Consider the following 24,349-nt stretch of genomic DNA (forward strand, 5'->3'; position numbering starts at 1 on the left):
AGATGTTTACACAGCCCTGATGAGCCCCCAGCCAGCCTGCACTGATGCTCAGCGGCGGACACAGGGCAGGAGAGCAGACTTTGTCGGTTCTGCTGCTAGCACGACTGCTTTGTGTTGGCGAACTCAAGATGTATTGTGCGAAAACATGATCTGCAGTATAAATGGAGAGAGGTGGAAGCCTTTAAGAGCGAGATGCGGCTCCAGCTGTCATGGCCATGGGAGTGGGGCAGCCAAATGCCTGTGCTGGACTGGGCAGGGACACAAACCCACTTTGTGAGCAGATGCACTCAAGGGATTAGCATTTGCATAGCAGCACTCGCAAGGGTCATGTAGGTCAAAGATTTATCTTTTCCTATCAGCGACTGTCCTGTCCTAGTGACCAGCAGTGTACGGGTTGGATGCTTGGGCCTTGACATTGCTTTAGGCTCCCTTGGGAATTCCCACATTGCTGTGGATGCAAAACTGGAACTGGTATCCCGGGGCAGCTGATCTGGCTTAAAGGGCTCATGTTCCTAGAAGCTTGTCTGGGATTTTTTGGCTCATTCCTCTTTTACCCCCAGCCTGTATTGCTTAGCTAGCTAAAAGGTGCTTCCCACTCTTAAAATCCTGCTTTGCCCCGTGCTTAGCAGGCAGAAGTGGAGTCAGGATCATTTCAGGATTGAACGATGGTTTTGCTGACATGCACAGTCTCTTCCATGGAACAAGTTTAACTCGCCTCCACACATGGGAAATGCTGTGAGTGGTAGAGGAAGCACGAGGGATTTACCCTTCACGCCTCTGAGGGTGGGAGGGAGCATCCCAGAGCAGAGGCTCTCTTAGGGAGACTTTCTGAGGTCCCTGGGGTCTCCACTGAGAGCCGTGGAGACTGTTACCCTGTGTCCCAAGACAGTGCTTTCGGCCCGTGTTAGAGGTTAATCTGGGAGAGATGGTAATGGCATTTTGAGGAGTCATATGCTGTATAAGGTGCGTCTTAGATCTGAAGAGGGAATGGTTCCTGCCATGGGGTGACATTTAGAGTGGCCATTCGCAGCTAAGGCAAGCAAAATGTTATGCTTGGTCTAAGAGGATGAGGGGTTAGTTGTTTGTCTTGTTTTGTTTTGGTAGAACTTGTACCATTTTTCACTTCCGTTGTCCCATACAACTTAGTACAGGAATCCATTCACAGTAGACAAAAGAATACAAATATATATTCAAGACTGACTCCTGGGTTAGAAATAAGTACTATTAGCTAGTAGAAGAGTGACCCGGGTTCTTTCTGAGATGTTGGAGCAGTGATATTAGCTTTACTGGTTCAGGCAGCATCAGACCTTAACTTCTCTGTCTAGACAATTTGTTCATCCATCCTGGTAGATGTAATTTTGAGGGAAAAAATCTATAGTTTTCAGTAAAAATGATGCTGACTTTTTTGGAAGCTCTCCAAGAACTAGTGAGCAAATGTAAAGAAAAGAAGGAGGTTTATGCAGAGGTAAAATAAGTGCAGTCAGTAGTTGCAAAGTTTCTGTTAGGGTTGCAGAAAAATGAGAATTTACCAAGGTGTTATTTCTCTTGTGTTATATGAGACCATACTGAACAATACGTAGTAATTATAGATTTTATACTCCTCCTTTGTTTGGCATTTTCAGGTTTTCACTGAGTAATACTTAAATTGTTATGTAAGCTCATTATTTATAAAGTTGCCACTCAGTGTATTTCTTCTGAGGGAGAAAATCTGGTGTTTGCTAGTCAACTTTTAGCCCTGCTATCCAAAATAAGAAGTAATAAGAGTCTGCTTGCTGGCTTTGAAAAGAAATCTAGAGATATTTGATAACTGCTCCTGCAAAATGGAATATGATCAAATGCAGACTAGAAGTTAGAAGGCTCATAATTGCTGGTTTCCTTTCTGAGAGTGATAGCAGTTAATGTGTGTGCTTATCCATAGGTGTCTCTGCAGAAGCAGGAGATCGAGGACAGGCTCAATGCCTGGATTGTGTTCAATGAAAAGAGTAAGGAGCTGTGCTCCTGGCTGGTACAAATGGAAAGGAAAGTGTTGCAGACTGCAGATGTTAGCATTGAAGACATGATAGACAAATTGGAGAAGGTGAGTAGTAACACCACTTTGCTTCAATTGCAGTCTGATTGCTCACTATAGAGACACCATTCCTCCCTTCTTCCTTGCCTCTCGGAAGCGGTACATGATGTAAAACCAGCACATACAGGCTTTTGTAAGAAGATGAGCTTTTCTAGCCTCAGCTCTTATCTTCTTCTTCATGTTCAGACTTGGAGCTTAAGGCAAAACAGAAATGCCACCTGGCTGCATTTAGGCCTGGGGTGTGATGTGTGTGAGTTGCGGTGGTGGGGTCTGGGTTGGCACATGTGTGCACACAGCGCTGCTCAGAGCTTTCCCCGCTGGGGATCAGCGGTGTCCTGGGAGCATCACACAGCTCTTGCCACCTCCACCTGTGTTGGCGGTTACAAAACTGGTACTCAGAGGGCAAAGAAAAGATTGAAGGACGGGGTAGGTCTTATACCAGGCGAACAAGACATTACCATTACCAAACATAAAACCTAATTCTGCCCCTTCTCCTTAGTAGTCAGTTAGTGCTTTCTAATACTTTTGTATTAGCTTGATTTTAAGCAGGACCATTATTTTGCTGTAGTGTTCCTCTTGTGGCTTAAAGGTCTGGATATCTAATCCCAGATCTCCTCTGGATAAGAACAACAGCAAAATAAAGCCATCCTAGACTTGAATTTGGGTTCTTTTGAGGTAACTTGGTTGAAAAATGACGTTAAATCAGGAAAGCAGAGACAAAATTAGAACATTAAACTGCTATTTTTAGGAGTAGTTACTCCTGGCACTTTCAAGTCTTTTAAGCTGCTTATTTTTTCATAGTGGCTTCGTTGTGAGAGTGCTTTTCCATTGAGGGTTTTTTTTCTTTTAAGTGAATGAGTTCTACGTGCTAATGTAGAATCCTCAGCCGTTGCAAGCCAAACCTGACTTTACATCACACATGTGGGAAGAGAAACAGATAGTTTTGGTTTGGGTTTGTTGGTTTCGTTTGGTTTGGTTTGCCCAGGAATTAAGCAATGTTTGTGTACATTTATCAGGATTGCATGGAAGAAATAAACCTGTTCAGTGAAAATAAGCTTCACTTGAAACAAATGGGGGATCAGCTAATCAAGGCTAGCAACAAGAGCCAAGTTGCAGAAATAGATGACAAACTCAACAAAATCAATGATCGCTGGCAACATCTCTTTGATGTCATTGGAGCACGGTAAGAAAATGATTTTCAATGTTTTATATTAGATAAAAGTCAGAGGCTAGTGTCGTTGACCATCAGAAACAGACTGAGATGATTTTCAGTTCTGTGGAAATTTATTGAGAGTCAAATTAAACTGAAGTTAATACTTTTTCGTTATGACTCATTGCTGTATTATGACACCGAATGTCTTAATTTATCTAATCGTAGAGGGCAGGGTGTAAGATTTCATATAAAATTTAATTTTAATCATGGGAGCTATGTAAAAGGAGGAGTCAAAGTGATTTCTCTGTTGCATGTGTTTGAATTGCAACTTATTTTTAAGGTAGTGTGGTAGGAGTTCATTTGAGCTCTTTAGGAGAGCCTCCTGTTTTAAGACAAGCCTCTGTTTCACCCTGCGTCTGAATGCACAGAATCTGGGAGCAGGTTCCTGGCTTGTCTCTGTAGACAGTCAGATTTATGTAATGATAACGTTCCTTTTTTACATTCAAAAGTGTGTGAAATTTGATTTAATATTGGTGCTATTTCTTTATTCACTCTTTTTCCTAAAAACAACTAATTAAAACAAAATTTCCTGCGTTCTTAGTCTCATAAGGTCTGGAACATGCTAGCCTCTACTTCTGATTTCCACCAACTTTGTGCTCAGGAGCAGGGTAATGAACTGCAAGGACCTGACAAAACACAGTTTTAAGCAGCTCCCTCAGTGGTCCAAGGTTATCGGGCAGCCCAGTGGGTTCTGCTGGTCCTCTTGGACTTAATGCTAACAGAGGTTCAGTGTATTGGAGCCTATCACAGCATGGGTGCAGCACATCTCCTCCCTCTTCTCATCCACCTCGAGTGGGCTTGGCTCACAGCTTGGCTGTTCTCGGCTGCTCAGAAATAAATAATACCTGGCTAGACACTCCCGACAGAATCTGAATATGGTCCTAAGAGTTTATTTTGCCCTGTTTACGACCTTGTGACTTTCTGTTTCAAGATTGCTGCTATGGTGGTGGCTTGCTGCTGAGATTTAAATTCTGAAGGAATTCAATTAGACTTCAGTTGACTGAAATTTTCATCTCACCCGCAGGTATTCTTTGGGGCACTAAGGAGGAGGCTTCTCCTGTGCTTTTGGGTAGACTGTCTTAAGCTCAGGCGGTGGGGAGGAGGCAGCGGTTCTGTCGGTTGCAGGTGGTCCTCTTCGTGGGGGAGTGGAGCAGAGCAAGGAGCCTTGGGCTGGAGGCGAGATGACCTGTGAGCGTGGGTTGCGATGCCCCATGCTGATAGACTGTCTCCTTCCTTTTCAGTTTGCTTTTGCAAAAACTTTTAAAAAAATAAGTTATTTAAGCTGCGTTGAAAGAGCACATGAAAACAGAGTGGTGGCAAAATTCATGTTGGCCCTGTTGTGTGAAGCCATCACAATCCAGACATCTTCACAGGATCTCTAACATGGGCCATCACCAGTTTAGTCTGATGGATAAGGGTGGGTTGGCTCCAGGGAGGTTGGAGCTGGTAGGACACAGTGTGGGAGCTGTGCACCCACCACTGCCCAGCAGAGGTGAAGAGACTGCAGCGCTGTACAGCTGCTGCCATGGCGGCATGCCCGGACAAAGCCCTTTTTATTGGGCACTGCTTCATTTATTGGGGACGTAATAGGCATGGAGGAAATGCTTCAGGGCAGAACTGCCAGAGGCCTGCAGAGGGTTTGGTGATGGAGGTGGGAGAATGCTGCCTGGAGCGAAATGATGAATTTCAACGGTGGTGGGGAGACAATCTTGTCTTGCTCCTGAAAAAGCTACTTGTAGGGACTTTCTTCACAGCAGCCCTATGAAATGACAAGGTGCTTTTGCTCCTGGCTTTTCAGATCAGTAGCTGTGGCAAGTAGATTGAATCAAAAATTTTTGGGTGCAGAATCTGTGACCGCTTGCAGCACTTTTTTGACAAGTATTACAACTTCAGCACTTCTGTTAAACAGATAACCAGCAGCTGCCTTTATTTGCACTTGCGGGTGCGGCACAGCCCACTGCGCTGCTCCCTGGCACCCAGTGGCCATCCATCACAGGGACCAAATCTCACCATGTCTTCATGGCCGGCCAAGACAAGGGCAGTAAGGAAACTGCAGAGCCTTGCACTGAGTAGGAGGAGAAAATGTGCATTGAGTAGCTGTGTGCTTGAAGCCAATCCTCCATTCTGGGCGCTGAATCTTTGCAGTAGACAGGCGCTTTATGATCCTGTGGTTAAGGAGTATGAAATACCCTGTATCCACAAAGGAGTCTAATTGAGATTTATGGCCAGTTTCAGTTCTGTGGTTTCTTATGTTTCCATGGCAGACCCTGCAACCTGAGTAACGTTTTATCTTCCCTGTAGTGCAGTGTATGGCTGCGTGATAGCAACATGAAACCAAACCAGTCTCGAGCCAATGTATCAATACAGACCATTCCTCCCGATAGCTCATTTCACCTTTTTAAGCCAATAAATGTCCTGGGACAGATGGGCAAATTAGGTGAGCTCTCCATTTAGTCCTTGAAGTGATTCTCTTAGTTCATGGTAACAAGCTCAGATTTGCCATATGGCTGCGCTTGCAGGACTTAACGCTTTCATTATATGCCTGTGCTCGGCTTGTGTGCTGACAAAAGCTTTGCCGCATGTGTTGCAGCTGCAGGGTGGCTTGGTGCACACTTCTTGGAGAAGTCTTAGGACATTAATTCTCATGGGATAAAGTAACCATCTAGACATTAGCATGCCTGGAAATGAGAAATAATGAATTTCTGTTTAGGTTGGAAGATACTCCTACCCAGGGGAGGTTCTTGTGCTGAAGTCTCTGTTGATAGATGAGGAATACAAACATGCTAACAGGCAGAAAGGGAGCATTGTGCTGACTGTAAAAACGGACATGCTTTTGTTCTCCCACTACCAGCCGCATAGCAGCATTCTGCCAGAAGAAACTGCTGCATGCTTGCACATGCACCCAAGTGAAGGCCTGAAACAGCAGGAGGAGTGCATAGGCTGCACCGTGTGGGTGGTAGATGGCTAAAAATCCATGGAGCGGGATTTACATCCCCGGTGTGCTCTGGAGCAGCACTCCCTGGCCATGCATTAACTGGCAAGAATTGCCAAGCGGCTGTGCTGTGCACAGCCACGTTACTCGCTGTCCTTCCCTGGCCCACCCAGCACTGACACTAACTCCACGCTTTGCTTCCCAGCCCGGCGGGAAGCGTTTGCCTTCTGCGCTGCTGTTTGCATTGTGCCTGCTGGCAGGCTGGAGGAGCACCCACGTGTCACGGGAGGGTGTCTGCGCTGCCTGGCATTGTGCAAAGCATTTGGGTGGTGCTTCAGCCTTCATTAAAGCCACCAGCTTCATCAGGGACTGCCTCCAGCAGTTCAGGGTCTCCAGACTAGTCCTTACTGAAAGAAATGTTGCATTTCTGTACCTCTGGGCATGCTGCAGCCCTTGCCACTGCTGCTAAGCTGTGGAAGGGAGATGCCATTTCTTAGCTGCTCTGGCTGTGGGCACACTGTGGTGTGTTTTCTGACTTGGTGGGTCTAGTCCGTGCTTTCAGTCTTGTGGAGAAAGGCAAGGTTTTTTTTTATGTAGCAGGAATGGGTTCAAATGACTGTGATCTTTAATGCGAGCATGAAAATACAGAGAAGCTAGCAAGGCCAAATGTGTCTTCTCTTTCCTGTAAATGTGCATCCTTGGCAACCAGGTCTTTTCCCTGTGTTTGCAAGCTGCCAGCCCTCATTGCAGGGTCCAGGAATCTTTAACTGCCACAACCAAAGTCAGCCCCTTCCTTCCCACATCGTACTTGGGAGGTTCAAGATGTTTTCAGCTGATTTCTTGCATACCCTGGCTGAAATTCCCGAACAGTTTAGAATCATAGAATCATTAATATTGGAAAAGACCTCTAAGATCATCAAATCCAACAGTCAACCCAACACCACCATGCCTGCTAAACTGTGTCCTGAAGTGCCACACCTACACGTTTTTTGAACACCTTCAGGGATGGTGACTCCACCACTGCCCTGGGCAGCCTGTTCCAACGCCTGACCACTCTTTCAGTAAGGAGATTTTTCTGAATAGCTTGAAACTGCTCAGGTTGCAGTAAAACAGGAGCGAGTTGAAGCTCTCCAGTGACAGCACCTCGTGCTGTGCTGGGGCTCCACGGAGGTTTTATGGGGAGCTCTGGTGAGCTGCCGCTCTGTGCTTCCCGGCCTCCCTGCACCCTCACTGCGGCCGCGCCGGTGGCAGCGGGCGCCAGCATGGTAGGTGTGGGTAGCGAGCGAGTTCATTCCGCCTCTCAGCTGGTGTCTCTGTTTATTTTCTGCCACGGTGCTTACCCTTTGGCAGGGCAGACCGTCAGGCACTACGTGTCGATGTGCTGTCCTGCCCTGGCGCAGCCGCGGCCACGCAGCCCACAGTCGGCGTGGGTGCACGATCCAAGTTCAAAGGTTGTCTTAAATTGCTGCAGATCAGTATTGCGTGGCGAGGAAGCGACGCATGCTGCAGGGAGGCCCCTGCGTAAGCGATACAGCCATGTTCAGCGGAATTATACTGGTTTGTGGCAGTATCACTTTGTAAAATCTCATTATTGTAATTACTTCGGTGCGGAAAAAAAATCTAGACAGTTGAAATCTCACTCGCAAAGTGCTCTCACTCGCAAAGTGCCTGCTTGCTTTCTGGTCTCTCTGGGCTCTCTTTCCTTTAGGGATTATACTTGTCTTCAGTGCAAGAGCTGTGACAGAGTTCATTATCGTATCAGGCAGGATGGTTGGGCTTATTTTGGTTATGCAATGTGTGCCGAGAGCGGGGGGAGCTGGTGGTGCAAGGGGAGTCCTTGCCTGCTGCGCGCTGTTGCCGTTCCTGGTGTCTGCCTGTCCAGCTGGGAGGGTTGTTTCCTCGTTTTTTCAGACCTACCGTCTCGAATGCGTTATTGAACCTCCGTGGACCATCATCAGGTTAAACTGGCGAGGTGACTGGGTGTGATTTACCTGTGCAGAGATCTGAAGCCCTCTCACGGTATGCGGTGTCTTCCCAGGCACTTTTTATCCTGCCACGTATTGAATGTGAGCGATTGGCAAGCCGGTACAGGTCTGTGGAAGATTACCTGAACGCTGAAAAACCTTTGATTGCAAAATCATTCCATACATTTTTGGTGGGATTACCATGATTTCTTTATTTTTCCCCTGATATTTGCTGGGCGGGGAGTGACTTTTAATCCAAGGTTCTCCGACTTCCGCCTTTTTTTCCCACCCCGTGATCTCAGGCAGTTGTAACACGCAGAAACCATGACAGCGTGTTTTTCCACAAACGAATGATATCATAAATGAAGATTAGGGGTTATTTTGTCCTCCGGTGTAACAGGCTACTTGCACTGGAGGGCTTCCGTCTGCACTGGAAGGTTAAACAGAGGACAGGTTAGTGTGTGGGAGATTTAATTTGTACTTAAAATACCTGGGATATAATGGCAAAGGCGAGAAAGAAGAATGCAGGGGAAGCAGGGATACATCTGTGTGCGTGGTGCCCGTACGTTTTCTCTTTTTTTTTTGGTTCATTTCTAATTGACTCTGCTGCAAATCATCCGGGTCTGAGGCTCCAGTCCCTCTTCCGCCGAAGAAGTGAGCACCGCAGCTACCTTTTTCAGTGCCGAAGCCTCCAGCCTGCAACCTTTTTGTCACCAACCGCGGGCGGCTGCTCGGCGTGCGCTGCCTCGCGTGCTGATTCCCTTGTGTCAGAATAAAGCTCTCGTGGTTTTGTTCTGAGGAGGGATGCGGCCGTTTGCCAGGTAAAATACCAACCCACAACGTAGGGGTTAAAACGGGGGAGAGCTGTAGTGGCTCCCCAGCTCGGGGGTCGGGGAGGAGGACGGGCAAACACCCCCCCCCCCCCCCCCCCCCCCGGGATGCTAAAGCGGCGAATAAATAGGGCATCTGTGGAGGAGGGGTTTCCTCTTCCATGCCTGCCGTGGTTGCACAGCTGATCCCCCTTGCAGCTTGGGATCTGCAAGCTGAGGAATGGTTTTTTCTTGCGAAACGTAAGTGCCATGTTGGTAATCGCTGCGGGTCTGCGCGGGGTGGGTTCCGCTGGAGCATCAGGCGGCCGTGGGGAGGGCACCGCAGTGGCTCCCCGCCATCCGCCTCCGACAAGCCGGTGAGCGGGAGATGTGGCACGTTAGCAGGAGGAACGGCTTAAAATCAGCTGTGTTTGGGGGTTCTGCACCCAAGAGGGTGGAGATGGGCGAAAACGACCTTCTGGGCTCGCCGGCAGGGTAACGCGAGAAAAGCCTCGGCCGGCGCAGCGGCTGCTGCTCTGCTCCCTGACACAGCCCACGGACACGGGGGCTTCCTCGCCTTGTGCCAGGGCCCGGTGCCGTGCGGAGGAACGGCCTTGCATTTTATACCAAGGCCTGAAATTTGCCTTTGACATCACCTCTCCGGATGGGGTCTGCTGTCCCTCACGTGGTTAAACTGGCCCTGCAGCTTGCTGAACAAAGGTTCCCTGGGCTGTGCATCTCATTTGCCTTACCGAATTGTAAGCAGTCCTGTCAGCTGGCAGGGCGATGCGGTGAGAAGGAAATGCACGGAGTGTCTTTTCCTGAGCATATTTGTGCTTGTGAAGGAGAGTTTCGAATATACAACGGGATTTTTTTAATTCCTTCAGACACTAAAATTTGAATGTTATTTATTACCTTATTTGAGCTTCCCTCTACCTTTTCCTGCAGTGTTTTGACAGCTTATGCAATGCGGTTGGCAAGCATTTTGCAAGTCTTTGTGTTTGTGTGAATACATTTCAGTCAACCTGGAAGTGCTTTCTACTGCTAGATGCTTCCCGAGGAGTTACTACAAAATATTCTGTGTATTTGTGGGGCTGTGCAATGATTCAGCCTGAAACAGCTTAATGCCTTTCTCTTGTAACCCAGAGCTGGCAACTTCATCGAGGGTGTTAAGACCCAAATCCAATCTCGAGTCAGGTCAGTTAGTCCTTCTGTTCACTTTTGTAGCCAGCTTTTAGTTATAATCCACTAGTTTTGTTCGTTTTCTGCCACTTCTATTTTGGTGTAAAGATGAAGATATTTAGAAAATGGCTTTGTTTGGCTTATCCCAGGCATCTCATGTCTGTGTCTGAGTGCTGTGTTGAATCAGGGTATCTTTTAAGCTGGGCCCATTGCGAAGTGCAAGAGGTGTTTGATTTTGTTTGGGGTTTTTTAGATTAGTGGTGATATTTGTTGGATTTTTTTTTTTTATTATTATTATTACTGTATTTTTGTTTGTGGGGCCATGTTGAATGGTGGCGGGTGAGTTCTCATTAGGAAGTGAACTATGGACAGGTAGGCCTTTATTCAGTAAACAGTAAGTTTTGCCTGTTTTACCAAATAATTTGAGAATTACACTTTATAGAGGAAGAATTCAATCGACAGCGGTGGCAGCCTCTTCCACCCTCTGGGTAATTGGGAGGAGCTCGTTTCCTCTGCTGCACTTGAACTTATATTGCTGTTAATTCACTGTGTTTCTGGTGATTGATCACCTGGACGTGGCGGGGAGCTTTTGCCCGCAGGCTTGGTGGCTGGCACTGTGCACCCCCACCCAGCGGGCCTGTCTTTCCCGACAAATAGTCCCTTTGGGATGCATCTCAAAAGAGTTCCTGAGGTTTCTTTCATGCAAAGAGCAGATAATTTGCAAGCATACTTGCAGTGTGTAGAAATGCACCTGAGAATGGTTGTTGCAAATGTAAGACTTTTGTGGATGTAATTAGTCTATTTTGCTTTTTCCTTTGAGCTGTACCCAGAGAAATGGCAGTTCCCTGTGACTTCTGTGCAAGCTGAGGGTGCTCAAGGACGGTGCTTAAATTTTTCATTATTTCACCTGTTGCTTCAGGGTAGAACCCTACCCTTTACCTTGGGCTCTGTGTCTGCTGACTGCGACAAGAGCAGATCAGCCAATGTGAACAGCTGGACGAGGCTGCCTTCCCATTTACACACTGCACTAATGTGAACTTCTGTTAGGTTTTTATTCTTCTCTGGCTGCGTAGCTCAAGTTTGAGATTAATGACTTAGAGCATAAGGGTGGTGAAATGACTGACAAATGCCATATTGTATCCAGAATATGTAACAAAATGAATTACTTAATTACAATGGTGTGTCTGTAATGGCAATTGCTAGAAAGTAAATACAACCTCACAGTACCACGGTGATGCTGTCTTTGAGACTGTTGCTTCTACTAACACTAGTAGATAAAGACCCACATATTTATGGTAATATCCGTAACTTTAATTTTAGTGTGATTTCTAAGCCAAAATAATATTCTTAATATTATTTATTAGTATCAATAATGTGCAGAACCCCCCACTTGGATTCTAAAACTGTTGCTTTTAAAATTTATTGAATGTGCTGTCAGTCATAAAGACGTTTATTTATAATCTAATATACCTTGGTTTTGCTTTGGGCATCCTTGGCTATGTTCACCTACCTGTTATCTAATATGCCAACTGAAAAAAGATGTCTTGCAACCCATTAATTTTTCTGGAATGCAACTTCAGGATAGGAAACGGATGGATACAGACAGAGAAGGGAGTAGAAGGAAGCAGAGACATGATACTGAGCGGCACAGTAAGCTGTGGTCTCAGCAGGTCAGCTGTAGCATCAGATGGTCCCAGGGTGCATCCCTTGCAAATCGGCAGAGAGACCTTTCCAAAGCAGTAGTGGGGAGCGTCACAGAATATGCAGTGCAGCAATGGAACCTTGCTTTCCTCCTGACTGGCCTGAAGTCATGCAAAATTAATGGTGCAACAGCGCAGATGTTTGGCTCGGACTCTTCCTCAGGCCTGGCTCTCGTAGCAGTTCTTCCTTTCGGTGCTCAACTCTAAGCCTGTATCGTCCCATCTCTCCAGGGAGAAGGGCTCCTGAGTTGCCTGTGTTTGGTGAGCTACACGCCCTGTGGAGCCACAAGCACTGCTGAGCTTTATAACCAACTGGATCCAAACTGACTGGTGGCACAGGAGCAGGGGAGAGGGCTGAGGGAGAATTAGGTCTCCTGGGTAAATCACTGCCAGCCCATGACAGCACAAGAAAATGCTATACAGTTACCAGAGTATGACACGTTCATTGAGTATTGTTTAATAGAATCAGAACCAGTAGTAGGAAGGTTTATATAGCTGCTGTTTGCTTAGGAACCAGATGCCTTCTGCATACAGGGTTGAACTTGGGAGCAGAGCTGCCTTCGTCTCAGCTGCAGTGGTGGAAAGCACCATCAGTGAAAAGGGGCAGAGACAGCTGCTTTGCAGTTTACACTAGTGTCGGTGACTTTGTGGGTGCAAGGCAGTGACAAGGTGGCCATGGACTTGGGCTAAATCGTTCCGGCTGGCTTGCAGAGTTACATGAAGCAGGCAAGACTAATTTTACATTTAGGAGACTGCTAAGTTGCTAAGTACCTGCCAGGTGTATTTTCATCTTCTCATAAAACAATTGAATGTACTGCCTGGTCCCTTTGGGACCAGAGGCAGGGGAAGCTGGTTACCATGATGCTGATTCATATGAGACCCCAAATTTGCTGACATTACTCTGTACCTTCACAGTAACTAACAGGACTGAACAAATCCAGTAGGATTGTTCCCACATCTCCTCCATAAGTGCTTTACCTTAAATCAAGTGTCTAGCTGACGTACATATCCTCTTTGATTACCTCAAGGTTGCTAATAAGATCAGTTGTTGCTCACAGAGTGGCATATTCATCGTGGGTTAGCTGTCCTGTGTATCTTCTGTTGTTGTATCATATGCCACAACAGGCAGCTGCGAAAGCTACTCAGTCACAGGTGGTTTGGACCTCTCTCCTCTAAGGCTTGCTAGATGGTTGGCAGCAGGCAGGACAGTGGGCCAGGAACCTGCTCATTTTTCTTGCAAGGAGGGGCCAGTCCTTTGCACGAAGCCAGCATCCAGGTACCCTGTCAGGGTGCTTCTGTCTTGGTGTAATCTGTCCCTGCCTGCACTGGATGGCATTACATCCTCCCCACCCTGCCACAGTCCTAGCTTGCACAACGCTAGTGTTGCCAAGTACGGTAATGTTCATCTCAGACCCTTCAATAGCCCCCTGCGTTTTGGGACATTCTCCACGGGTCCACAGGTCCTGCTAGGAGCCTGCTCCACCACGGGCTTCCAACGGGGCCACAGCATCTGTCGGACATCCACCTGCTCTGGTGTGGGTCCCCCATGGGGTCACAAACCCTGCCAGCAAACCTGTTCCAGCATGGGCTTCTCTCTCTCCACGGGTCTGCAGGTCGTGCCAGGATCCTGCTCCAGCAAGGGCTCCCCACAGGGTCACAGCTTCCTTCAGGCATACACCTGCTCTGGCGTGGGGTCTTCCACAGGTTTTGGGTGGATATCTGCTCCACCATGGACCTCCATGGGCTGCAGGGGAACAAGCTGCCTCGCCGTGGTCTTCATCATGGGCTGCAGGGGAAGATCTCTGCTCTGGCACCTGGAGCACCTCCTCCCCCACCTTTTTCACTGACCTTGGTGTCTGCAGAGTTGTTTCTTTCACATCATCTCACTCCTCTCTCTTCACTGCCGTTTCACCACAGGTTTTTTTTTCCCCTTCTTAAATACATTATCACAGAGGCACTACCACTGTCGCTGATGGGCTTGGCCTTGGCCAGCAGCGGGTCTGTCTTGAAGCTGGCTGGCACTGGCTCTATCAGACAAGGAGGAAGCTTCTAGCAGCTTCTCACAGAAGCCACCCCCTTGTAGCCCCCCTGTTACCAAAACCTTGCCACACAAACCCACAACAGAGATGCAGTGATCCCCTTGTACAAGCTGCCCTTCCAGTCCCAGCTGCTGGTTTTGTTTAGCTGGTGACAGTTCCCTGCAGCATTTGGCAAACAGGTCATGGTGGCTAATGAATGGGAAATGTGGTGGCCTTTTCACAAAGCATACTTCAACTTTTTGCACTGCACTTGACTTAGGTGATGAGCCTCATCTAGGTAGTTGCTAGACCAGGTGGTAACTTAGGGTTTAATTTGGAAATTTGTGTTTTAAAAATTAATGGAAGGTCCAGAAATCCATCCCAAGGCACAGAGACGGAACTAGACCACAGAGGGATACAAGCAGCCAGCAGGACAGCACGGGGAAGCAATGCTGGCCAAGAAGTGGCTTCTCCCTAGGAAGAGGGTGGAATGATTTCACCTGACTTCAGCATCTGCAGCGTTGATGTTTATAGTACTGCAGGGTAGACCATTGCAGTTCATGGAGATAAATACGTGCTTTATGGCACAGTTCATCTCATCTTGTGATCCGGGTGTTTAAGGCAGGTCTGAGAGAAATCATGATCTAGATTCCCCCCCCCCCCACCACCATTAGCTACCAAGGTCTAGATGGCAAGCTCCAGTATCATTCTGAAGTCAGAAGAGAGAATTGCCATCCCAGTGCTGGGCTTTTTAGTAATTTTTGTTGGGAACTGCAATAAATGAGAATTTCAAGGGAAAATTTGAGAGCAGTGAGGTAGTTTAACAGATATTCTTCCAACACATAAGGACAAATTTGCCAAAATGTACGAACATGCTACTTGGATAATTTGAGGGGCTGATAAGGGATTTTGACGTGGGAATAATCTGTAAAGGCTGGAAATCAAGAAAAGTTCATCTGCAGTTTGAGAGCTGTGCTACAAATGGCTGTACGAAAAGTAACCGGTCTTGATAGTTCATTTGCTTGTCCGCTGCGCAACTCTCTCTAGCTGTAGGGTATTCTCCCTTCTTCAGGACTGTTTTTTCATTTTCACCCACAAGGAGAGTCTGGCACATCTCCGCACGTTTCAGTGTGTTGCTTAGAAGAGTTTTTAATGTCATGGCGCTGTAAGTCCTACAGTGGCCGTTGTTCAGGCCTTCTCCTCTCCTGTCAGCATCCATTTGCGCAGGGTGTTGGACCTGTGGTTTGGACAAATTCTGCCTCTGTTGGCGGAGCTATACCTTGCTGACTAGGGTGGGCCAGTTGATTGCTGAAGACTACACTGAACGTAATTCACAGTAGGAAAATCAGACCATAGATACCCATTTGATTTTTTTTTTAATGGATGCTCTCTACCTGGAAATCTTCAAGGCCAGGTTGGACAGGGCTTTGAGCAACCTGGTCTAGTGGAAGGTGTCCCTGCCCATGGCAGAGGGGTTGGAACTGGGTGATCTATAAGGTCCCTTCCAACCCAAACCATTCTATGATGCTATGATTTTAGTTTAACTGCGGCATATTATGGTACAAACTCCCACTTAGACACATGTCCAAGAACTGACTGAAGAGCTCACTAGCAAATGAATGAGGCTACAGAAATTGACTCTGCTCATATAGCTTCATTAAAGAAATCACACAAGACCTTCCTGCAGCTGTAGAACAGAGGCCTGCTGAGCCAATTTAGGTAGGTTTTGACTAAAATGTGGCTCTGATTTACAGGCAACAGCTTGGTGTGACAGTTAAGTGCTTCATAAAGCCATGCCTGTCATCACTTTCTGCTAACATCGTTTCCACTGATTGCAGATCTGTGTAACAAAATGTTCTTCCTGGTTTGCTTAGGGTGAAGAAACTGAAGGAAACATTTGCTTTTATCCAACTATTGGACAAAAACATGAGTAACCTCCGCACCTGGTTGGCCCGCGTTGAGTCTGAGCTTTCCAAGCCTGTTGTTTATGACATCTGTGATGACCAAGAAATCCAGAAGAGACTGGCAGAGCAACAGGTGGGAAATAGCAGCAGCCAGAGTAAATGAGCTAAAATGCAGCTGATTACCAAGTAGTCTTGGTTTAAAATCACCTGTTTCTTTTCTTTAGCAAGGCCTTCTGTTTGCTTTTCATGGCGTGTTCTTGCCAAGATGTGTTACATTGAAAATTTTTTTTTGCTTGCTGTAATTTCAGTATTGTGTTGACTTATCCCCACTTCTCCCTTCCCCCCTCCACCCAAAGAAAAGACTCAAAATACAAACAAAAGCATTTTTACATTTGATAGTTTGCTCAGTTAGGTACAGCAGACTTCACAAGGGCGAGGCAAAGGGCACAGACAGTGGGCAAAATCCACGAGGATGACTTAGTCTGACAAGGCGTGAATGCCGGGTCTCCTGCAAGCTGGCAGTGACAGATCTAAGGGCTGTGCTTTGCTGTATTGCCCTCTCTAGCTCAGTTCTCTTCCCCTCCTTGCAGACAGCAGAGCAAGCTTGGCAGAGAAGGATGTTTGCACTTTGGAGGGTGGACTTGTGCAAACACACCTTTGACTGAGGTCTGGTGCAGTTAGGCAGGCTCTGAAGATCCCCTCAGGGCTGGGTGAGATGGTGCATGAATCCTGCTGAGGCAGAAGTGTGAACCAGACTAGCACCGTGGGGTGCTGGTTGAGTGCGTGTAGGCATTTACCCGAGATGGTGGCTTACCAGCGGGATCTTAAGGATCTGTGCTAGTTTGAAGAGCGAGTTTTGGTGGCAAGAACTGGGCAGAGCTGAACGTGCCAGCTATCCTAGCTGAGCGGAAGCGTGAGGTGAGTTGGATAGTTCTGGAGTAAATCTTTTTCTCCAGCAGCAAGGGAGTGAAAAGGAACCTCTCCAAAGCATGTACTTGCTCGGAGACGCAGCCTTTGCTCATGGCTGTGCTGTAAGTCTGCCCAGGTTCAAAGTGCTTCCTTGGGAAGGCTAAGATTGACCATGGCTGTCATCTGGCCTTTGTGTTAAACAAGAATATTTGCCCTAAAACTGAGGATCAAGAGTAAAGCTTTCAAGCATGGAAGCTTTGTGGCATCTGCACTTAAGAGCATCTATGGGTGTTTTTCCCATCCTTCCCATCTTCTTTTTCTCTGTCTGCTGCTTTCATGTCTAAGTTCCCTGAGTGATCAAGACGTGAGAGATGTGTTCTCTGCTGGTTGATATGGCTCTCCATCCGTCATGCCCCAGACGTCTTGGGAAGGGCCAGCTCCTCTGTGGCAGGAGTGGAGAAGGCTCCCACCGACTCCGCTGCAGGAGCTGGTCACACACCAGAAGCTTTGGCCTGGTGCCTCTAATGGTTTCATCTGCATTGTGAATGGTGATGTAAACAACAAGGAGACATTTTCTCTCCATCCATAACCTTTTGCATTCTCAAAGGCTGTGGTAAATTGCCAGGCAGAGAACGTGCAGCACAAAGGAATTGTGTCCAAACTAATACATTTTTATTATGAGCATTCAAGCTTCAGCTTGCTGTAAGAGCCATCATTTGCTGCTCGGAGCTACTTACTGCTTTGCTGTTTGGATTCTGTTCCAAACAGACCTCTGGGCACCTCTAGGCTCCTTCTGCTGTAACCTTTTAGCAGGCTGAGTGTGAGAAGCCTGAGCTGACTGAAAAGACTGTAGTAAAAAAAAAAAAAAAAAGCCTCTTTTGCTCCACATTAGAGAAACCTTTATATGAATGCAACAAGTAAAAAGATCTTTCCTGGTTTTATCCGAACAATTATTTCAGCAAGAGCAGAGTGATGGTGAGAAATATGCCCTACAGGCTTCTTTTGTTTAACATCCATGACTGGAAAAGCTTTACCTGTTCAGTCTTGAATAATGACATTTAAAAGCATTGTGCGTCCACAGAGATGTTTTAATAGCATGTTTGTTCAATTAAAGGATGAAGATTAAAACCTGAATAATATTAATTTTAAGATTTCAGAGCTGTTTCACTAATGCAGAATTCTAGCAGCGTGTAGTCTGTTTAACCTCTCTGGGCAATTTCTTCCTTCAGCTGAAGGTAAAGTACATTTCCGGGCTCAATGTATCTTCTTGGCCCTGTTAGTTTGTTGTGTTTGTCTCACCATAATGCAGTCAGATTGTATGAAATAGCAGCTTGGAAAACAGTGGGGACTCTGTCTAAGGTTATTCCATGAACCCAGGCATGACCAAAAGTAATGAGATGGTATCAGCAACATTACCATAGTACAAGTAGAATGGATTTGTAATCTGTGGTCCAAATTCTCACTTTCGCTAATACAGCTGTAAATCAAGTGTAATTTTATGAATTCAGAAGAGTCTCTCCAGGTACCAGTAATGGGGTAGAGCCTGTGTTAAACAAACACTTCTGCCTCTTGCTCAGAAAACAGCTGTGAGTCCTGAATAAGGTGTCAAAAATTATGCTGGGTCTGCTTCTGACAGTCTCTCATCTATGTAAAGATTCTGGCTTCTGCATTCCTTAAAGCTGTACATTACCACAAATCCCACAAGCCGAATTTTGACCATTTATGGCTCAGCCCTTTCAGGTAGCCCTGTAACACCACTGAAAACTGCCACTGGGTGATACTCAACTCCTCGCAGCTTGTTGACTTCTGGGAAGATCTTCCTTCAACTCCTTTTGGGTTTACTACAAGCTGTCTCTGTTTTGGGGCTTTTTTATTTGTTTTGTTTTAGTTTGGTTTTGTAAGTCTAGAGCTAAACCAATTCTGCTTCATCTCTTCACTGAAATCAGTAATACCATTTAATGGGAGTTCCTGTTCACTGTTGTCAGCAACATTATCATTTGTGTTTGTTGTTCTTCTAGTGTTATTCAAGCAAAAGTCTCTGTATCCTTCATTAGGAAAGCGAGAAATGTGTTGAAAAAATTGAAATATAGTGGACGTTGTCATTTCATTAGTATTTACGTCGGTAGCATTGTACAGAGCTGCCTCTTCAATGACAAATGTTTAGACAACGCTTTCTTTTTCTGTTATTCAATTACATTGACTTTAGGAATAGTTATAGGTACAGAATGAGAGGCCAGACTATGATGGAGATGCAAGCTCTGGAGAAGAAACCTGTAGTATAGATTAGATAAAGGGTCTTTACCAGACCCTTTTAAAATAGTCCCTCAAAACAGGAGCTCTACAAGAGGGAATAAGAAAAGTAGTGTAACACCAGCTACTTGTGTGTTGTGTTTCATGATACCAGCCCACGATCATATAATCACTGAAGTACATGAACTGTACTACTAGTTCCCTGTCAAGTCTTACAGTGTAGTAAACTGATATCAGACACTGTTGTCAAAATTAATAAGTATATGTTTATGATATGTGTAAGGTTTGGATTTTGAATACACATTAAAATTGTCCAGACTGTTAATGAGAAGATTGAGCTTTCACTGAGAAATCAAAGCTGGATGATCCCTTTTTCGCGTGGCAGTTCCGTCCTGACCTGTCAGCCTGTCATCTGCACAGCTCATCCCGCAAGTCTGTTTTCTAAAGCTAAATAAGCTGTCCTGACACACAAATTGCTCTTTCCCCATCCTCTGCAGCATTTTGAAAGGGGATGTCTGAAGGCTAACTGCACGTTTCCTTCTACTCAAGCTATTCTTTTGCAATGGCAGGATCTGCAACAAGACATAGAGCAGCACACCGCAGGGGTGGAATCCGTGTTTAATATTTGTGAAGTCCTGCTACACGATTCAGATGCGTGTGCTAATGAGACAGAGTGTGACTCCATCCAGCAGACAACCAGGAGTTTGGACAGACGCTGGAGAAACATTTGCGCCATGTCTATGGAAAGACGAATGAAGTAAGTCTCTTTTTCTTACCCCTCCTAAAGAAGCCTGTGGCAGCATTTTGAAGAAACGCTGTAGCTTTTGCCACAAGTTGAGTTTTGAAAAAGAAAGAAATCCAAAATTAATGGTTAGCTTGTGATAAAACCTTTCCATTTTTGCATCACCATTTCTAGAATTGAGGAAACCTGGCGCCTATGGCAGAGGTTTTTGGATGACTATTCTCGCTTTGAAGATTGGCTGAAATCCTCTGAAATTACAGCAGCTAAGCCTAATTCTTCAGAGGTGTTGTACACACATGCAAAGGAGGAGCTGAAGAAATTTGAGGTGAATTTATCTTCATTTTTTTTATGTTCAGCAGCAGGCTGGGTAGTCAGACTGCTAAATACTTATTGTCTGTGTGAAATGCCTGGATCACTGAAAAATACCATTTCGGCAGCAGTGGTATAGAGAACAGAACTAATTTGGCCAGTGTGTGGCTGCTACGTATCTGACTGATTTATTTGTCTCCAGTATTTTTATTTGTTGTGGAGAATCCAATGGTCTGAACTTAAACGGTCCTGCTTATAAGTTTAAGATTTGCTTTATAGGCAGAAGACCTTTGTGGGTTGATTTTTTTTTTTTTTCCTTCCTTTTTCTAATGAACTATGTCTGAGCAGAGGATTTAAATTATGGGTCCTTCTCTGGATTTAGTTTTGCAGTTGGAAAGTCTGTTTTTAAGGGGAGGACATCATCATCCTTCTTGAAGGATAGTATGATCCAGATCCTTTCTTTTAGTGGCAAGGGGACTGAGTTCCTTCATTTGCCTTGCAGGCATTCCAACGGCAAATTCATGAACACCTCACTCCGTTGGAGCTGATCAATAAGCAGTACAGGCGCCTTGCCCGCGAGAACCGCACCGACTCAGCCAGCAAGTTGAAGCAGATGGTACATGAATGCAACCAGCGCTGGGACAATCTCCAGAAACGAGTGGCTGCCATTCTGAGGAGACTCAAGGTAATTGCACGGTGGCGTGAGAGAGTGAGGAGCACTTGCAAGTTTCTGTAGTAATTACCCAAGGGCAAAACACATACTGGAGCAACTACCTTGTGTTGGTTTCTGTCTTGAGTTACCAGTGTAGGAGAGCAGCTCTGGAAAGGTTACCAATTACATGGCATAAACGTGTCCTTGGTTCTTGGTAGGTGAAGAAGCGTAAGGGACAAACGGGTGTAAATTTAGTAAGGTGTGTTGCAGGCCTTACTCCTCCTATCCCACTCTCCTCCAGTCCTGTCATGGGTGGATGCGTTCATGCACTTGCACCTTTCCATAAATAAGAGGCAAAGAGACAAAAGAGCCTCAGTGCAGATGTGGTTTGGAGTTTACAGCAGAGCTCTACTTTATGCCAAGTTATGATTCACCTACACTGTAAACGTGGAGGTGTGATGGAGAGGCATGCTGCTGTCACCAGCTCCTGCTGTGCTCTCTGCCTGATGGGGAAATGTTGTCGAAGAGTGTATTTGTGGCACTTGAAAGAGGTGTCCTGCTTGTTGAGTTAAACTGATCTCTGGGCAGATATTCTGTGCTGTGCCCTGGGGGAACCTTGTCACTGCCTGATTTTTAAATACAGCAGTGCTGCAAGCAATTGACAGGGAAAACTATTAGATCCCCTAAGTCAGTGGATGAGGCTGTGACAGCGCTGATGGGGCTTGATCTGTGCAGTTAGGAGGTGTCATGTTTGGGATGTTACGGATCCCCTTCCTGAACAGTTCTCCACCAAGGAGAACTGGGGCACCGCAAGCTGCATGTCCGTTAGCAGCTTCTGTGGGACATGGCAGCAGAGAGAGCTCCTCCTGGCGTCTGTGCCACATGATGCATTCATGATGCTGGCATGGTCATCCATGATCCAGCATCTCCGTTGTTTTACTGACTTTAATGTCATAGTTTTAATTACTTTAATTAGAGATGGGGCTTGCTTCCTTTGTCTGTCTTTCTTCTAGATTGAGAACAAATAAGATGTCAAGTTCGAGTCCAAATCACTGCCACGCTGGTGTAATGATGTGGGAGAAGCTATGCAGTGTGAAAGCAAGAATATAATTTTATAGAAGTGTCTTGCACTGCTGAAGTTTTATTCCCTCTCCCATACAAATAGTGTACTAACATAGAACACTTTTTTCCAGTATCGCTACAGGAAGGGGAGAATTTTTATATGTGACATGCTGCCATTTGTGCCCTGAAGGTCTTCAAGGTCTTTGAAACAAAACATTGTTTTCAGAGGGCTCCTGTGATCATGTTTTTTAGTAGCTGAAGTCTTGTAACGCTGGCTCCCTTCTTCCTATTCAGCACTTCACCAATCGGAGAGACGAGTTTGAGGGGATGAAGGAAAGCATCCTTGTTTGGCTCACAGAAATGGACCTCCAGCTGACAAATGTGGAGCACTTCTCAAAAAGTAACTTTGATGACAAAATGCGCCAGTTAAACGTACGTATCCTGATAGAGCAGTTCTTCATTATAGCCCAGCTGATCCTATTGGGCTGCCCTATCTTGACAGAATCATCTACTTTTCTGAAACTTCACAATAGCCAACAGATCTCTGTAGGGCTGTATAGATCTTAAGACACCAGTAAATTGTTAAGACTTATTCTTTGAATCAAGATTAAACTGTGTAGTATTTAAATTCAGATTCAGTGTTCCAAGTTCAGTTCTATTCTGCTGTTTTCTTCTAACACCAAGTGTCAGTGACAGTGATGGCTGGCCTGGAAAGGAGCACATGCAGGCTAACAATAAAAGCTACGTAGGTTCCTAAATTCAGGCATTCTTTTCTGGTGAGATTTTTTTTGGATTGCCATGAAGGTGGGATCTCTCTTATGAGTGCATTGTTTGTAACTTGGACTTTCAGACAGAGATAAGACAGCATGTGCAGTGATTCTAAAGAACTTACTAGTTCTTTGCTACCTGCTCATATGCTCGTTTCTCCTTTCCGCCTGCACTGTTAATGTTTTGGGACGTAGATTTATTGTTGTGTAGGCTGGAGGCCCAACCTACTTTCTACTGAGAAAAAGACAGTGTGTACTCAAATGAAAAATGAACTCTGATTAGCTGAACTCTTGTATCGTGATCCCATATAGGCTCAAGACACTGCAATCATGCCAATTCACTTGGAACTGTAATCCTCCTAACAAAACAAACCTCTGGACCTCTTGAGTAAAAAGATATTTGCAAAATGAAATTAGACAATAATGTCCACTGCTGCTTTTCTTTTACTGCAGTGAGCGAGAAAAGAAGGACAAACTTTAGGCTAGAAAGGGGCATTGCAGAAGTAATTATTTTTCTTGTATGTTCCAAATAGGGTTTCCAGCAGGAAATAACACTAAACACCAATAAGATTGATGAGCTAATCGTTTTTGGGGAGCAGTTGATTCAGAAGAGTGAGCCTTTGGATGCTAGCCTGATTGAAGAAGAATTGGAAGAACTGCATCGATATTGTCAGGAAGTGTTTGGGAGAGTTGCCCGGTTCCATCAAAGACTGACTTCAAGGCATCCTGTAAGAAGCAACAGTTGTTTTGATGCTTTGGCAAGATTTTGTGTTTGAACTGCAATGCTCATTGCTTATCCCTAGCAGCTTGACTGAGTGATTTGAGCTCAAAGGGATCAGGAGTTCCTCAGTAATTGTGCCAGCTTTGCTAAATCCTTGTCACCAGTCTTGCCTCCTCACACCTCTCGTGTTGGGTCTCCATCTGCAGAATCTGGATAATAGCATGGAAGTAACTCGCAGGGTTAATATTTAGATAGTAGTGGTCTGAGGGCCTCAAATGTTTTTTGGTGTTTTTAATATCACTTTGTTTTCTTTAGTTTCAATAACATGCTTAGAATATCTCTATGGATTTGTTTGTGAGGCTTGATCTGTCCACTGTCTTGTGGGAACCCTGAATGGGGAACAGCATGCTCTTTACTTTTCACTGGGAACACTTGCTGATTCTCAGTTTGCTTCGGCTCATAAAGAAAGAACATCTGTTAAAAAGCCAGGCAGAGGAAGTGACATGAACATCTACAAGTAGCTGTTCACCCCTGCCTGAGCATCATTTCATTGCTGCTCCATTTGGAGCTGGATACCCCTCCCTGCAGACTAGAGAAAGATGTTATGGTGGTGGTTGAGTGTTTTGAAAGAGGAGAGGTAGCTGCTGATGTGAGGATTGCTTTGGCAAAAGAGGAAGAAGGTAGAAATGATGCTTCTCTTTCATTGCAGGCACGTGATCTTTGATTACTGCAGCTGACTGCAAAACGGTCCCCAGTAGTACTGTGGGGCTCAGTCATTAGCTCATTAAGCAATGTAGATCTATTGTAATTCTTGTTAATATGCAGCAATTGTTATTTATTTTTAGGGATCGGATGATGAAAGAGAAACCTCTGAAAATGACACAGATCTAGAAGACTCCAGAGAATCCCACGATGATCCCTGGCATAAGAAGGCCGTCAGTGAGGGGCCGTCTTGGACACAGTCCCTTTGCCACCTTATGCCCCCTACTCAAGGTCACGAAAGATCAGGCTGTGAAACCCCTGTCAGTGTTGACTCCATCCCACTCGAGTGGGATCACACAGGTGATGTGGGAGGTTCTTCCTCTCATGAAGATGAAGAAGAAGCAACATACGACAGTGCTCTGTCAGGTGAGAACCAATTGCCAGC

The 24,349-nt window shown here is 45.7% G+C and overlaps 1 protein-coding gene across 7 annotated transcripts in view; it reads left to right on the top strand.

The window, feature by feature from the left end:
• SYNE2 (spectrin repeat containing nuclear envelope protein 2) overlaps positions 1–24,349 on the top strand; it is a 197,274-nt gene that overhangs the window by 161,362 nt on the left and 11,563 nt on the right. For all 7 annotated transcript variants that reach the window (XM_075426856.1, XM_075426857.1, XM_075426862.1 and 4 more), the window contains 9 exons: positions 1,919–2,077; positions 3,085–3,251; positions 15,761–15,923; positions 19,519–19,706; positions 19,866–20,016; positions 20,503–20,685; positions 22,009–22,146; positions 23,015–23,209; positions 24,048–24,330. In XM_075426856.1, the coding sequence (XP_075282971.1) occupies positions 1,919–2,077; positions 3,085–3,251; positions 15,761–15,923; positions 19,519–19,706; positions 19,866–20,016; positions 20,503–20,685; positions 22,009–22,146; positions 23,015–23,209; positions 24,048–24,330 (1,627 nt within the window). The remainder of the gene's footprint in view (positions 1–1,918; positions 2,078–3,084; positions 3,252–15,760; positions 15,924–19,518; positions 19,707–19,865; positions 20,017–20,502; positions 20,686–22,008; positions 22,147–23,014; positions 23,210–24,047; positions 24,331–24,349) is intronic.

This window comes from Opisthocomus hoazin, chromosome 7 (genome assembly GCF_030867145.1).
Source record: "Opisthocomus hoazin isolate bOpiHoa1 chromosome 7, bOpiHoa1.hap1, whole genome shotgun sequence".
Lineage (NCBI taxonomy): Eukaryota > Metazoa > Chordata > Aves > Opisthocomiformes > Opisthocomidae > Opisthocomus > Opisthocomus hoazin.